This window comes from Myxine glutinosa, chromosome 9 (genome assembly GCF_964187855.1).
Source record: "Myxine glutinosa chromosome 9, kmMyxGlut1.1, whole genome shotgun sequence".
Taxonomy (NCBI): Eukaryota; Metazoa; Chordata; class Myxini; order Myxiniformes; family Myxinidae; genus Myxine; species Myxine glutinosa.
The window spans coordinates 91,183,751-91,200,841 of NC_136269.1; the positions used below are offsets into that span (position 1 = coordinate 91,183,751).

The 17,091-nt window shown below is 46.1% G+C and overlaps 1 protein-coding gene across 1 annotated transcript in view; it reads left to right on the top strand.

Moving 5' to 3' along the window:
- The window catches only part of LOC137435233 (uncharacterized), an 81,341-nt gene extending 76,405 nt beyond the window's left edge, over positions 1-4,936 (top strand). Inside the window, exons 7-9 of the mRNA XM_068128842.2 lie at positions 2,018-2,064; positions 2,606-2,658; positions 3,587-4,936. Coding sequence (XP_067984943.2) covers positions 2,018-2,064; positions 2,606-2,658; positions 3,587-3,641 — 155 coding nt within the window. The 3' untranslated portion in view covers positions 3,642-4,936. The remainder of the gene's footprint in view (positions 1-2,017; positions 2,065-2,605; positions 2,659-3,586) is intronic.
- The last annotated feature ends 12,155 nt before the right edge of the window (positions 4,937-17,091 follow it).

The window sequence follows — 17,091 nt, forward strand, 5'->3', positions numbered from 1 at the left end:
GCTTTCAATTTTGTCATCTTAGAGAAATCTGAAGCCAAATTTGCAGACGTCAAATTTGCTGTTGTTCGATGGTTGAGCAGAGGTGTCACTGAAGTTTCTTCTGAGGAAAGGGTTTGCTGACTTTATGAATCAAAATAAGAAGACTGTCCTTAGTTGAGCAAAGCTGGGTGGATGTTTGCCTTGGTATTTTTGGTTGACATTTCACCATTCTTCTCAGTGAACTGAGGTGAAAGCTGAAAGACCAAAGAAAGCTCTTTTGGGGCTAGATATTCTGTACTATGTCAGGCTAATAGTAAAGCTCTACCCAAGAGACTGTAACGTCAGTGCACTAAATTTCAAATACAGTCCGACCCTGACATTTGCGGGGAATACGTTCCTGGAAAATGCCGTGCATGTCGAATCCGCAATGTTGGGGTCGGACTGTATTTGAAATTTAGTGCACTGACATTACGGTCTCTTGGGTAGAGCTTTACTATTAGCATGGTTACAAAGTAAGACGAGGTAAGATCGGCATTGCTTGAATGGGTTGATGGGAAGGGGGATTTTTTTTGATTTTTTACTCTATGGTCTGGCCTTATGGAAGAGCTATGACACAAAACAAATCAGGACACAACATAACAAAGAACAGCACGAAAAAGGGGAAACACCAACAACAGGGTGCAGGGAGAAAATAGACGGAGTCAGACAAACAATGGGTGCAGGGTAACGATGAGTGGTAAGGGAGAATGCGGTGAAAGATGGACACAAGGGTGGACAAGATGGACACATAAGCAAAATGTTTCGAAGGGGTGGGAGTGGTTAACGGGTGTAGAAAATATCATGATTTTGGATGTGGGGGTGCCTTGAGATGGTGGTGAATTGCTGTCTTGAAGACCTGGTGGGAAGAATGAGATTGAAGAGAAACTGGAAGGTGATTCCATAGGTGGGGAAAAAGAGGATTCAGTGGTTCTGGATTTTGGCAGTTTCACGAGGAGGGGGTTGCTGCTGGATCGTTTGCCTCCTGCAGATACTTCAGGGGGACAAAGTGTGAAAGGCTGGAGTGTGCAAGTCTTGACAAGGCACCACCAGGTTTTAGAAGAGGGAGATAAATTTGAAAGCTCATTCTTGAGATTGGGCAGATGGTGTTTTCTGGCTCTCAAGAGAGGAGACATTCGTTCCGAGCTTCATGGAATGATCTGTGGTTGCCATCAGTTGCATTTCCCTTCCAGGAGGAGAAGGCTAGTTGTTTTAAAGTAACTGCCTCATCACAGAATTCAGAATACCAAGAGCAGGAGGATGGGAAAGATAAATTGAAGACAAGATGGGATTAATCTGTGCATAAGAGAGAGCAGGTTTCTGTGGAAAAATTCCAAGGCTGAATTGATATTAGCGGCGGTGGACATAGGAGACCAGTCCTGATTTGTAAATAAAAAATAATATAGTTACTCTTATGGGTGTGGGGGGGGGGGGGGGGAGGGGGTCAGAGATTACCTTAGAAGAGATATAACTTTATAGAATAGTATCGACCATGTGTGAATCGGAAGAAAATCTTGATGTAAGGATGTAGGGACCTGATAGCTTAAGGATTGGGTTTGAATGTGCATGATACGAGGGTCATGTTGGTGATAAGATTATAGGACACGTGAACTTCTCACAAAGTACAAGGCCTTTGTCCATAGTTCAGTGGAGTAATGCTGTCTTCAACTCTTAAGGTCATCTTCCTCGTCCTATGGCAACCCCATTGATCTCTTGCAACCCTAAGTTGCTTTCGACGGGTGCCCAAATTGAATGCAATAATCCATGGTGTCTCGGCTCGACAATTCCATGATGCGTTAAACAAAGGCCAAGATGACTCTTATTTACTGCTATTCAGCACAAGCACGAAGAGATGACCTGAGGTATTGCCTTGCACTGTGTCTATATACACCAGTAATTGGTTAACAATCAGGCTAAGTTAATTTGAAATAAATGCCATTGTGTAAGCAACACAAACCTGTTGCATCAAGTTGTTATTGTAAACGTAGGCTTCTCTCTGCAGGTGTGATCACTGCATTTTCTCTACCTATCATCGATGAGAAGTACAAGGTACGATGTCATTTCACTTGCCTATGCTATGGTCTTTGCATATGTTTTTGGCTACCAGACGTTAAACCCGCTTCACAACTGTGGGTTGCAGTTGAGTTAGGCTGGACCTCTCGGATGTGCTGACCTTTATACCAGGGTATTTTGAAAATATTTCTCGATTCATTTAGGATCCACCTCATTATTGATCATGGTGAGGTATCCTCGAACCAAATAACTTTTCATCAAAACATGAAGCTCTTGGTCGCACCTGCAACTTGACAGACCTTTGGAGGTTGTCTTGCCTGTTTTTGCATATCGTAGTGGTGACGGTATTTTTTGTATACCTGTTTTTTGCAGCAATCGGTAATTCGACTTCGCCATTTTAAGGGATGCTAATAAGTTAGGTGATGGATTACTGGGATGAAGTTTTCATAAAGGCAGAGCAGAGAATGCTTTTGTTTCACAGAATGATTACATGATGCAGCGTAGTTTTTGGTTTGTAGCCAGATGGTAAAGCATTAACCATTCTCCCTTTCCCCTTTCTTTCAACCCCAATGTTCAGATTAAGCAGATGCTGGCACAAATTTGGGCTCAGATTCAAGACATGGTTACAAGGTAAGACAGGGTGTTTATTTATTTATTTGTTTATTTATTTTTACAGTATATAGTTTGCTTTGCCTTTTACCTTCTCATCACCTGGAGACCTAATTACTAAGGAAAGCTGAATAGCAGATTTTGAGGTTCATCAAATGTTTCCATTATTTGTAGATACATCTTATTTTAGTGGCATTATTACTCTGTTTAGTTTGGAATGTTTCTGTAGTAATTAATATTTACCTCTGCCACCAAAGGTGGATGGAAGTTGTTTTCACCCCTGTCTGTCTTTGTTTGTCTGTCTGTCTGCCTGTGAACAAGATATCTCAAAAAGTTGTGGATTGATTTGGATGAAATTTGGCAGAGAGGTAGTGTATCTGACAAGGACGAAATGATTAGATTTTGGTGAAGATTCGGATTCGGATCCGGCTCGTAGAAATTTTAAAGTGATTCTTCACCATTGAGTGATAGGGCTAAAACCGATACATAGCACGATGTCTCAAAAAGTTATGGACGAATTTGGACGAAACCTGGTGGACAGGTTGTGTGTGAGACGAGGACTAATCGATTCGATTTTGTTGAAGATCTGAATATGGATTCGGATACAAGAATCGTTTAAAATTTTAAGTGATTCTTCACCATTGAGAGATCGGGTGAAAAGCGATATATAACATAATATTAAAAAAGTTATGGATGAGTTTTGAATAAACTTGGTGGAAGAGTTGCTTAGGTGACAAGAACAAGCCGATTAGATTTTGGTTCAGGTCCGAATTCAGATCCGGCCAATTAGTGGGAAACAAAACATAAACTGTTCGGCCTGGCGGAGGTATGCACTCTACCGAGTGCCTTTCTAGTTTATTTATTTATTTCCCCATTTGAAAGGTGATTTTTTTTTTTTTTTTTTTTTTGCGTACATGTGCAGAGTTTTTGTTTCTTTGTTTTGTTGCAGAGTGAGATCCCTCATACCCGCTGGTAAACCCCAAGAGGCTCTCGAGGCTCAGTGAGACGTCTTTCCCGATGGTCCAGCAGCACCACCAGGTCCCGTTTGCACATTTCCTTTACCCCATGTTTCCTGTATCGTCGACTCCCAGGAAGCAATGGAGCATAATTACCCCAATGACACGAGTAGTGATTCAAAATCTTCATCCATGAGTTTTGCACGCTTCACATTTCCTCAACGCAAATGTAGGTTGGTCTCTGCACTGCTTTAGTAGTTTTGGGGTTATCGTTCTAGTCTGTCTCTACATTACTTTTGGTTGTTTCCACATGTGTAAAGTCGAGCTCTGGTTAACTTGTACCACAGCTCGCTTTTCCTTCCCCAGGAGTTTTATGTACGCTGCTATTTATTGATGCCCGCATCGTTAGTGGTGTTATGAAAGCCAGCGGTTCCTCTTGCGTGATGCAAAACCCTTACGACGTCCGTGGACCTGCACGCGTGGGTTTATTTCTTTGCCCACATTGCTTGGAACACAATTGGGGTTCTGTCATGCTTGTTTGCCAATGACTCCAATTTGGTTGAAGGACATCCTCTCACCTAAAACTAGGACTGACATTTTTATGCTGGCATCGTACGTCCCATTGCGCCCTGGATCCAATGCAATTAAATGCAAAACGCGATGATGCCGATTTAACTGCACCTGCCGAAAAATAAACTGATGCAAACCATTACAATCGACAAAGCTAATGTGAGCACTTCTTCTTTTTCTGTCATGTGAAATGGCCTTGAGCTTTTCTAGCCTCGGCCTTTGCCGACGAGATGTCATACGATTGCAGTATTAACCACTCTGTAGGTACAGCCTTTGTATTTAGCTTATGACCTCTATAACATTGTTGGCAAAATGTAAAATGTGATTTCTTTTCATTTCCTGTGTATGTACGATGAATATTCTTCTTTTTTTTCCCCTATTGAATCTTGATATGGCAATCTATTTTGCTGGTAAATAAAATAGGTGTTCTTAGCTTCGTTAAGCTTCAGTTGAGTCTACCAATAATGGTGGTGCTTCTACTAGAAAGTCTTTTTTTCTTTGCCTTTCCTCCTTACACAATCGGCTCTTGAGCATTATGTGGCTCATGCAATGTTCGATGCAAGACTTCTATTCTTTCTTGTTAAACATCTGCTGCTCATTTCAAGACTGGTTGATATTCAAACGCAACCCATCCCATTTTTGTATACTGTGAAGTGCTCATGCTTGTAGTAATTTGACGTTGCTACCTTCCTTGCATTTTTGAAAATTATTAATTATATGGCACGCTTCTGCTTTTATGTTTGGCTGAATGAACATTAAACGTTTGAGCTGTGGAGCTTTGTCTTCTTTTCTCTCTCTTGGTCATGTTGTTTTTTTTATTTTTTGTTTTTTTTGTATTGTACACTGAATCGAGGCTCGTGAAAGAGCTAACATTTACTTCACAAACAAATCAACCAGACAAACAAAATATATAAAAAGAGGGAGCGGAAAACAAGATGGGGAGAGAAGGGGAAGCACACAAACACAACATTTGAGAGCAGGGAGATGTGTGGAAGGGAGCGGGCTTGGGGGGGAGGAGGCGTGGGAAGGGGGGGGAGGGAGAAGTATAAAACACAAGGACACCAAGGACACCAAGGACTTCCAGGACAGAAGTTAGTATTTCAAAAAAGTGTTGTTGGTTTTTATCTTCATTTCCGGGTTTTTTTTTTTTTTTTTTTTTTTTTTTTTGTATACAAGATCGAGGCTCGTGAAAGAGCGAACATTAATCACACAAAGACAAACCGACACATAAAACATATAACATCGGGAGCGGTAGACAAGATGGGGAGAGAGGGGGAAGGACACAAACACAACATTTGAGAGCAGGGACCGAGAGACATGGAGACATCGAGAGATCTGAGAGAGGGCGAGGGCTTTGGGGGGGGTGGGGACAAGGGAAGGGGGCGGTGGGAGAGGTATAAAACATATGGACACTGCCAGGACTTCCAGGAAAGAAGTTGGAATTTCAAACAAGGTGGATCTGGGGTGAATTAGCGGGGGTAAAAAAGATCAAGGTTTTGGATGGGGGAAGATAAGAGATGGTGGTGAACAGCTGTTTTAAAGACCTGGAGGGAGGAGTGGGATTGGAGGGAGTGAGGGAGTTTGTTCCAGAGGCGGGAGAAAAGAGGAATGAAAGAGTGAAGGTGAGCAGAGAGCCGAGATTTCGGCAGTTTAACCATCAGAGGGTTGCTGGCAGATCTTGTGCGATCTGTAGGAATATTTGGGGGACAGAGCACAGAGAGCTGGGGGTGCAAGGCCGGAGAGGAGTCGGTAGAAGACAGAAAGACCACCTACCTGCCTGCGGTGAGTGAGTGAAAGGCCCTCAGAGATAACTTCATCGCGGGAGATTCCAATAATTCTGAAAGCTTTGGTTTCAACAGCGTGAAGCCGAGCTAGGTGTGAGGCAGGAGCACCGGCCCATAGGGGAGAACAGTATTACATTGAGCTGCGGATGAAAGCCTTGTATGTGGTGAGGAGCTCAGGTGTGCCGAGGAAGGACTTCGCACGACGGAGGATGCCCAGGCGGCGACTGGCTTTGGAGGCCAGCTTGGAAATGTGGTTTTCCCAAGAAAGATCATGGCAGATAGTGAGACCCAAAAGCTTGAGCGACAGAACTTCTTGGAGAGGATTGTTGAGAAAGTAGATGGGAGGGTTGTCCAGTCGATCTTTTCGGAGAGACATAGTAAGAGTGTGAGATTTGTCAGGATTGAAAGACATGTTCCACTTGTTTGACCAGTCTGTGATTTTGTCCAAGTCTTCAGAGTGAGGAGGCTGCAGACTGCCGATCTGAGGGAAGAGGAATGGAGCGGCAGAGAGTGGAGTCATCAGCAAAGAGATAGAGAGGATTTTCAAGAGAGTCAGAGAGATCATTGATGAAGACCAGAAAAAGCACGGGGCCCAGAACACTGCCTTGGGGAACTCCAGCCTGAACAGGAAGAGGAGATGAGAGAAACCCATTCAGGGCCACACGTTGACGACGACTATAGAGGAAGTCCGCCAGTCATGCGTGGAGATTTCCATGGATACCAAAGGAGGAGAGTTTGGTGAGCAGAGCGGGGTGCCAGACCGTGTCGAAGGCACGTGATATGTCGAGGGAGACAGCTCTAATTTCCTGTTTGGCATTGAGGACCTCCATCCATTGTTGAGACAGCAGAAGCAGCATGTCCAGAGTAGGGTGACCTGGTCTGAAACCAAATTGATGATCAGAGATCAAGCCATTGGAGAAGAGGAAAGATTTCATATCTGAAGCAATGATGGATTCCATGACTTTGCTGATAATTGGGAGAAGGCTGATTGGTCTGTAGTTGCTAGGATCTGTTTTTGCACCTTTTTTGTGCATAGCGGTGATGTTGGCTGATTTCCAAGCAGATGGCAGTTGACCTTGAGCAAAAGAGAGGGTGAAGAGAACAGAGAGAGGGTGAGATAGAGCGGCAGAGCAGGATTTTAGGACCCGTGGGCTGATGCCGTCGGGTCCAGTTGCAGAATCAGAGTCGAGGGTTGACAAACTTTTCCACCTTGTCAGGAGGAAAGGACACAGAGTCCAGGAGCAGCAGGGTACGACTGGGTATGGTGGGTACAGAGAGGGATGGGTTTGGGACACAAGATTTAGAGGCAAACACAGAGTTGAGGCATTCAGCTTTTTCACGTGCGGAGTCAGCTGTGTAGCCGTTTGAGGTAAGGGAGGGGTTGGAGGGGGAACAAACACCAGAAACGGATTTGACCAGACGCCACCAGGATTTGGAAGAGGGAGACAGATAAGAGAGTTCGGTCTTGAGAACGGAGAGATATTGTTTCCTAGCTCTCCTGAGGGTGGACACACACTTGTTTCGGGCTTTGTGAAAGGAAATGAGATTTCCTTCCGTTGGATTTGCTTTCCAGGAGACGAAGGCAAGTTGTTTCTGGGCAACAGCCTCACCACAAGATTCCGTGTACCATGGACGGGAGGAAGGGTATGACAACTGAAGACGAGATGGGATAAATCTGTGCATGAGAGAGAGCAATTTACTTTGGAAGAATTCCCAGGATGAGTTGATGTCAGAGGTGGTAGAGATGGGAGACCAGTCCAGATGATTGATGGCTGCTTGAAGACCGTGCCAGTTGGCCTGAGTGAAATGCCAGACTCGTCGACGCTGAGCAGGCTCCCTGAGGATGGTCAGAGAGATGTCCACTTTAACAAGGACATGATCAGATGATCCGATTGGAGCAGAAGAAGAGCAGCAGACATTTTCAGGGAAGTTGGTCATAACCAAGTCCAGAAGAGAAGATGTTCCGTTGACTGAGATCCGGGTCGGGAAATTGACAGATTGTGTCAGTCCCAGTGAGTCGCAGAAGTCCTTTGCTGAGGAGCCATGGCTGGTGAGAGAGGTACCCACACCCAGCCAACTGGCATGATGACAGTTGAAATCACCACATATGAGAAAGAGAGAGTTGGGATGAGTAGATAGAAGTTGGTCCATATTATCAGACAGCGAGATGTAGATGGAGTCATCACTGTATGGTGGACGGTACAACACACATATGAACAAGAGGTGGGAGCGAAGGGGAAGCCGTAGCCAGAGCTATTCCTGGGGGTGAGGTGGAGAGAGTGCAGTGCAGGGTGAGTGAGGAAGAGAGTTTTTGATAAAGATAGCAACCCCACCTCCAGGACGAGGCTCAGGTCTATCATACCGGAGGAGGGAGTAGCCCGGGAGAGATACTAAGGAATCAGAGACATCATAAAGGAGGAAAGTTTCTGTTAAGCAGATCACGTCTGGTTTGACAGAAGCAACCTGTATGGAGAGATCAATCAAGTTTGAACGAAGGCCCCGGATGTTTGAGATCCATACCGTTAATGAAGAGGAAGGGGGAGCATCAGATACAGAACAGGGGGGAGGAGGGATAGGGTAAGATGTGGAAGAGGTGGAAGAGGTAGGGAGAGCTGTTGAAGGTGTGTCAGAGATTTCAGAATAGCTCGGAGAAAGGGCAGGATGGGGCGGACAAAAGGTTTGATGGTGATTGGGTGAGGCACAATGAGGTGTTATTTGAGGAGGGGGAAGAGCGAGGCAGAAGGTTGGGGGAGATGGAAGTGAGAGTTGGAAGGGGGAAGAAGCAGGGAGGACGCTTTGAGGAGGGGGAGTGAGAGGGGGGAAATTGAGAAGCAATGAGGGTGGGGAGATTTGAAGGGGAGGGGTGAGGGGGGAGTTTGGGAGGGAAGGGACAAGGGGAGGGATTTGAAAGGGATGGGATATGGGGGAGATTTGGAGGGGAGGGGTGAGAGAGGAGTCTAGGAGGGGAGGGGTGAGGGGGCGTCTTGGTGGGGAGGGGTGAGGGGGTAGTTTAGGAGGGAGGGGGCAAGGGGAGAGATTTGAAAGGGATGGGTGATGGGGAGGATTTGGAGGGGAGGGCTGATGGGGAAGATTTGGAGGGGAGGGGTGAGATTGGATTTTAGAAAGTGTACGATTTATGGGAAACGAACATTTATTGCAAAATGAGTTTCTTGTGACCTTTGAGTTAAAAATACGTTTAAGGACGCTGGATGGAGGATGGAGTGCAGGAGAGTTTAGGGAATGTAGAAAAAAGGCACTATAGGAGATGGATATTTTTTTGGGGATGAATTGATTTGGTAAGCAAGTCGAAAGCAGCCTTTTAAAGAAGAAGAAGAAAAAGGTGTTATAAAATATGACGGAATACATAATTTGAGGGGAAAGTGTAAACATTGAAGGTTAATAACAGTGAAAACTATCTGGGGAAATGGGGGAGAAACACGTGGTCGAAGAACGAACGAACGAATAAGAATGAATAAACGAATGAGAACAGAGAAGGAAATGTTTTTTTTTTTTGTTTTTTTTTTAGTTGAGATTTACACAAGGAAGTCGGCTATGGGTGAAAAGACTGGGGAATACAGAGAACGAAAGTTATTGGATCACAAACGACGGACCGCTGAGAGAAAAACAAAGCCTCAAGGTTGTACAGTGTACACTGTACAAGGCCTCAAGACACGACACGAATTAACACGATTTTCAATACAGGTATGAAAGATTTGCACCGAAAAATCTTCGTCGGGACACAATATACGTACAACACCATAAATAAATACAGTTTTAACGAAAATACAAATGGGAACAATCACTTAACTTCGATTTCAAATCGTTCGCGACGCGGCAAAGGCCTTGCTCGCGACACGGCAAACAGACGATCAATTTATGAAAGATAAACACCGAGAAACAACCAAAGTTGCACACAATAACTTCACACACCGAAAGATAAATACAGTTTCGACAATATACAATTGTGAACAGACTTAACTTCGAAAAACGTGGAGACCGTGTGGAGCTTCGAAAATCCCTCCCACCGTCTCCGAGATCTCACGAGACTTTTAGTTGGTGGAACGGAGTCCTCCCAGGTCTCGAAGCATGCATCTTTGCTTTGGTAAGAAATCACGGTTCATGGACCAAGCTGTTCAACTTTTTTATAGTCTTGTTCCAAGGGCTCTTTCCAGGATCGTCACCGAACCCTGGATTGCCTCCAGTTTCGTTCATTTGTGGTAATATTTCCAGGGCTATTTTTAAAGATCTCTGTAAGGTTCTTTTTGATCATTCCCATTGCTCCAATAATCACTGGTACAATTTCAGTGCTTTTCAACTTCCAGGACCTTTTCACTTCATTTTTGAGATCTTAGTATTTGGGAATTTTCTTGATTTCTGCGTTGTTTCGGCCAAAATCGCTGGGTACTGACACCTGAATTAGCAATGCCGCCTTTTGTTTTTACGGCGTAGCCCATCGGGCAGAGCCGTCTAGAACAGTGTTTTTCAATCCGTATGTATGTGTATGTATGTATGTATGTCCCCTCAAATGTATACCAATCAGTTGAGGATCTGGTCACATGACAGGGTGATGTGATTACGTCTGATGTCATTACGGCGGTGCTGCAGCTGACTCCACGCACCGCCATTTTGATTTATATGCCGAACATATTGTTGAACCTGTCCTATATCACAATCGCTATGCCCTACCTTTACATTTTTCATTCAGTGTGAAACACAAACAAACCGATTGTTAAAATGACTATCAAATATCGAAAGCATCGGCGTTATGGCTCTTCCAACATTACGTATAGGCCTTAGGCGTTATGACTCACTGTCTGCTTCGGACAAATTAAACCCAGGTTTCTCAATACAGTGGTATCGTTTCAATTGTATTGTTTTCGTAATTATAATAATATTATAGTAAATATAACCATGATACTTTAATCCCAATGTCATGAATGGAAATTTGATGGATTTAAGTGGTGTAACCATGGAAGTAAGGATTTCACCTGTTTTTTTTTAAATATAATTTTCATAATAACAACGTAACGTTATTATTATAGTAAATCTAATCGTAACACTAATCCCTTTGTAGTGACTGCAAATGTGCTGGAGGTTATACATATATATATATATTAAAGTGGCGGCAGTTTTGTGTCCGGGCGTCATGCTACGTCATTACGTATATGATGTCATTATGTTGAAAACGCCCGCTCACTTCGAGAGTGGCAGGAAAGATCATTCCTCTTTGGGGTATATAGATTACAGTCTCTCTATGATCGGGTCTCAAGAACATTGGGTGTGTGTTCATTTACCAAGTTTCTTGTGGAGAGATCGCCAAGTGGTTAAAGCATTCGAGCAAGCACTCCATTCAAAACCCTTGAGGAACGGCTGGCTTGGTAAGCACTAGCCTGCTTGGTAAATGAGTACACCCAGCTACACCGCTGTTAGACTTTTGGTCTTGTTTTTGGACCTCATTCTGGTCACAATGCTTTGTTTTCAATGTTCACACTTGGTGGGATCATTAAGTCATACATGAGCTTTACTTCCTTGTTTTCAGTGATTGCTTTTGGTTCATGTTTCAATGACTTTTCTGGATCTGGGATGTTGAGACTTTTGCAGATGCACCAGTGGATTACTTGAGATCTTTTGTTGTGCCTTTGGGTGTGTCTCTTGATTGAGGTGAAGCCTTACTAACTTCCTGTACAATGTTAACACTGCCTGTGATTTATAAACTGTCATGTCCCCCTGAGTGCTATTTAAATCCTCTTTGATTTTCCTTTTGATCCCTGGCACTATGCTTTGCTGCTTGAGCCCCATAACATCAACCTGAGATCCTTTTGATGCGGCTTTTTCCAAAAATACCCGATTGCATTATGTAATCCATAATTCTATTATTTCTGCCCATGGTTTCTCAATACCTAACATTTCCCAAAACTTGAACTGCATCTGCCATGTCTCTTCCCATGCAAGGAGAACATTTTGGCCATCCTGAATCGGATCCTCACCCTTTGCTATCTTCCTTCCTTTGGCTTGATTTGCAAGCATCACATGTTAACTCTTAATCATGATATTCATTTTTAACTCAACTGGACTACCGTCCAGTTGAGTTCATCACATACTGAACCCTCCAGCGTCCGTCGTCGTCTGTCGTCCGTTAACTTTTCGACGTTAACACTCCAGCGTCCACAAATATCAACCGATTCTGATCAAACTTGACGTGCAGCATCCTTACCCCAAGGACCAGGTTGGTATTACATTTCAGCCCGACCCGTTGAAAAATGGCGGACTTAGGCGACCATTTTGGTTTTGGTCATGAAAACGACATTAACACTCTAGCGTCCACAAATATTAACAGATTTTGATCAAACTTAGAATGTTTAACCCTTACCACACCAGGTAGGGTGCTATTGCATTCCAACCCGATCCGTCACAAAATGGCCGCCATAGGCCGCCATATTGTTTTCAGCTCAAACGACGTTAAGACTTTAACGTCCACAAATATTTATGGATTTTGATCAAGCTTGGTGTGTGAGACTCTTTCCACACAAGGTAGGTTGCCAACGCATATCAACCCGATCTGTCACAAAATGGCCGCCATAGGCCGGCATTAAAGTTGTCCAGTCAGTTCAGTTGAGTTCTGCTTCCCTGGAAGCTCTAGTTTTAAGGTCTCGTCCACCAGTCTTGTACTGATCTCTGTTATACCCATTACTGATAGCTTTCCAGTCCACATTTCCCCCCTGACATCCACTCTTTGCTACCTCACCTGAAATCAGTTCTCTACTTCACAAGCCCTGAACTGAACTCAGGAGCAGTCAAGCTGGATTGTGGGAATTGAAAATTGAAAATGCAGTGTTTTGCTAAACCCTTGGAGGGAAGTGTTTTAAATTGACTGCCAAGAAAAGTGGTTCCACAATTGGGAGTAAAGATTAAGGAGTGGTTAATGAGTAGTCAAGATGGGTTATGGAAATTTCATAGGGAAGGGTTAACTGAAAAGCACACGTCTTTCAATAGTTGGGATAGTTCTGAGAACAGTCGGAATTAAACTAAAGGAAAGGCAGCAAAAAACACTAAAGTGCAGCAAGAGAAAGAAAGAGGTCTTGGACTTCAGCCTCCTTGCAGGAGATGCCAATGTTGAGAGCTTTACATTTCACAGAATCCAGGTGAGGAATGTGATGCTGAGGTGCCAATCCAAAGGGGATCAGTATTCTATTGAGCTATGAACAAAAGCTTTGCAGACTCAGTAGTTTCGATTGTGCAGGGAATGCTTTGAAATGATGGATGTTGTCTGTAGCTGCTTTGAACACCAGCTTTGCAATATGGTTGGCCCAGGAGAGGAAGCAGCTGAAGGTGAGATTGAGATGTTGAAGAGACGACCTCTTCTGCTAATTGTGGAAATACTGTACATATAGTTGGGTTTGTTTGATGGTCCTTCTGTGACGACAGTGAAGTTGTTGTATTTAACTGGATTGAATGACATTTTTGAAGTCGGACGAGCGTTTGATCCTTTCGAGGATTGGAGAGGAATATGGCTGCTGTCTACCTATTTCTGTGAAGGAGAACTATGGAAGAGCTTTCCAGAGCAGTGAGAGGTTGTTAATAGTTGAGGAACAGTACAACCCCAAAGTGCCTTTTTGGGCACACTACTACCTTCAATATGAGGTAAGGATTCTATTGATAGGAATTGGCTGCATGATTACATATATGTATGTATATATATATATATATATATATATATATATATATATATATATATATATATATATATATATATATATATATATATATATATATTGTTACTGATCGCGGTTTAGGATGTTGTTTGCCGAGCGAAGGCTCCGCGACCGAACAGTTGTTCCCCGACTCACCTGATTCCACCCAGACGTTGGCCGTATCGCGCCACAGCTATTCAATCAGGGAAAAGACAAAGACGACGGATGTGAAGAAAAGGAATAAGAAGACGAGAAAAGGGTTGAAAATACTACTAAATTTATTTACTATTTACAGGCTCAAAATAACCAAGGAGAAGGAAAGATAAGAAAATAATATACAGAAGCTTTTAGAGACACAGGGAAAATACTAGCTTATACAGACTTAATTAAATACCCAGGGACAAGACACACAGAACAAACTCACGTACACAAGAAGGGTGGAAAGGCAGGAGGTGGATGGCTGGAGGGAGAGGAAGGTCCAAGGGGGTCCTGCAGCACGATCGGCGCGTTTAGCAGCCGCCGTTCCTTCGCGGCCCTGCTCAAAACCGCCGTCCAGGCCCCAAGCGGCTGTTGGGTGTTGTTGCTGCTGTGGCCGCCGCGTGCTTTGCCAGGACTCGTCTGACTCGTCTGGTCCAAACCCTCAACTCAACAACACTCTTGCACGTCTCCCTGTCCAACCACTCTTTCTCTCTTGGTCCAACCACTCTTTCTCTTTCTTGGTCCAACCACTCTTTCTCTCTCTTGGTCCACTCACTCCTCTCCACCGACCACTCAACGCCACTTGCGCGCGCGCCTTTATAGCGCCTCCGGCGATCAAGCCGCCGGCCTTCAGGACACGCCCATCGGTGTGCTCACCTCGGCCCTGGTTGGTCACGCGACCCTCTGGCTCCGCCCTTGATGACGACGGGCGGGCACGCCCCTCTTCCCCGACCCGAGCACATGTTCAATGGTGGTTTTGGAGGGGATGTAATTGGCAATCGAGGCTTGGCAATGACGAAAGGGGATGTGAAAGGAAATGGAGATTTTGGGGATGGGAATGAAAGGGGATCTATTCTCTTTCACTGGTGCAATGGAGTACTTCAATTAATGGGAGACACAGCCTTACTCTAAAACACAGAATAAGATATAACCATCGAACAGGGGTATTCTATTATTGGCTGACGTGTATGCTTGTGGACTAATTATGGGATGCCCTTTTTCCTTTACACAGCTCCGGAGGCAGGGGGCGCAGAATAAACAATAATAATAACTCACACAATCAAAAAAATATACAGTCCTCATATCCGCAACAATATATATATATATATATATATATATATATATATATATATATATATATATAGATAGATATATATAGATATATATATATACAGTCAAGTGAAAAAGTAAGGACACTCCATGTAAAGTTTTGACTTTTTCAACGTATTTCAACATACAGCTATTTGATCTTCCTTTCACCAATATTGATAGATAAAGGTGATATAATACAAGAAATATCAGGAAACATTTACATTTTGTAGTCCATTGTATAATTTAAATAAACGTAAATGCAAATTTCGCATGTGGAAAAAGTAAGTACACCCCATGAAATGTTTAACTTTTTAACATATGTGGACATATCAATATTTGATCTTGAAGGAGCTCGGGCTCCCACGTCGATCGGAAGAATGGACGCGACAAAAAGCTGGAATTCGTCCGAGTTGCTTTATTCAAACAAAACACTCAGGTACTCTCAAAAGCCCGTTTATCGGGCAGCAATATATATACCCACATTATCCCGGAGCGTTTGCCCAGGAAAGGCGAGAGGGGGCGTGGCCGAGCGTCCTGGCTGCGGCCTGGCAAGTTGAGGGCGAGCCTGCCCGGGCGTCCTGGACGAGCCCGGCATGGTGATCGCTCCGCGTCCTTGATAGGTGCAAGGCGATTGTGAAAACCCAGCGGTAGCCGCTACACACGTCCCCCCAGAATCGACTTGCACCGGCAGGGTCAATTTGAGGGGGGTCCTGATGACCCGGCCGAAGCGACCCCTGGCGGGTCGTGGGGGCAGGTCCGGTGTGGTGGTGGGCGGTCGAGTGGGGGGCACCGTGGACGGGGGGCGGCCTCGCCGCGGCGGAAGGGCCACCAGTGGTGGTTTGTCGACGTCCACGTGCGCCGGCTTGAGGCGGTCCACCGCAATCCGGTCTGACCTGCCGCCGATGTCGATGACGAACGACTTGTCGTCCCGTCGCAGGAGCCGGAAGGGCCCGTCGTACGGCGGCCGGAGTGGCCCCAGATGTGCGTCGTGACGCACAAAAACATACTCCGTTGTGCGAAGTGCTGGGGGGACGTAGGACTGGGGGTCACCGTGGTGGGATGTTGGCACGGGGGCAAACCGTCGGGCGGCCTCCTGGAGGTCCGAGCGCTGGTGAGCTGCGGACCAGGGACTGGTAGCTTCGGGCACGAATTCGCCCGGGACGCGTAGCGCCTGGCCGTAGACAAGCTCGGCGGTGGATGCCTGGAGGTCCTCCTTGGGGGCCGTGCGGAGGCCCAAAAGGACCCACGGCAGCCGGTCGGCCCAACCGCCGTCTTGAAGGCCGGCCATGAGCGCGGCCTTCATGGAGCGGTGGAATCGCTCGCACAACCCGTTTGCTTGGGGGTGGTAGGCCGTAGTACGGTGGAGCTTGACCCCCAGGTTGCGGGCGACCGCGCCCCACAGCTCGGAGGTGAACTGTGGTCCGCGGTCTGACGAGATGTCCGCCGGGTGCGCTGAAGCGGGCGACCCAGGTGGCGATGAAAGCCTGCGCCACGTCGGCGGTGGTGGTGGAGACGAGGGGAACGGCCTCCGGCCACCTGGTGGTCCTGTCCACCATGGTGAGCAGGTGTGTGAACCCCCGTGACGGGGGGAGGGGGCCCACCAGATCCACGTTGACGTGGTCGAAACGTCGTTCGGGCACGGTGAAAGGTGCCAGCGGGTCCTGGGTGTGTCGGTGGACCTTGGCCCGTTGGCAGGCTGTGCAGGTGCTGGTCCAATCGCGGACGTCCCGACGAAGGCCGTGCCAGACGAATCGCGCCGACACCAGCTTCTGGGAAGCTTTCCGGCCCGGTGGGAAAGGCCGTGGAGGGAGGCGAAGATGCGGCGTTGCCAGGTGACGGGCACGATGGGGGCGAGGCTGGCCTTGGGAGATGTCGCAGAGCAGGACAGTGTCCGCGAAGGGGATGTCGGCCAGGCGGAGGCCCGTGTCCGCCGCCCGGAGGGCTTGCACCGTGGTGTCGGTGGTTTGGTCCGCCGCCATAAGCGCGAAGTCCACGCCCAGGTGGACCGCGTTCGCGCTGGCCCGGGAAAGACAGTCGGCCACGGCGTTGTTTTTGCCGGCGACGTGCCGGATGTCCGTGGTAAACTCCGACACGGCGGAGAGGTGGCGCTGTTGGCGGGCCAACCACGGCTCCGTGACCTTGGCCATTGCGTAAACCAATGGC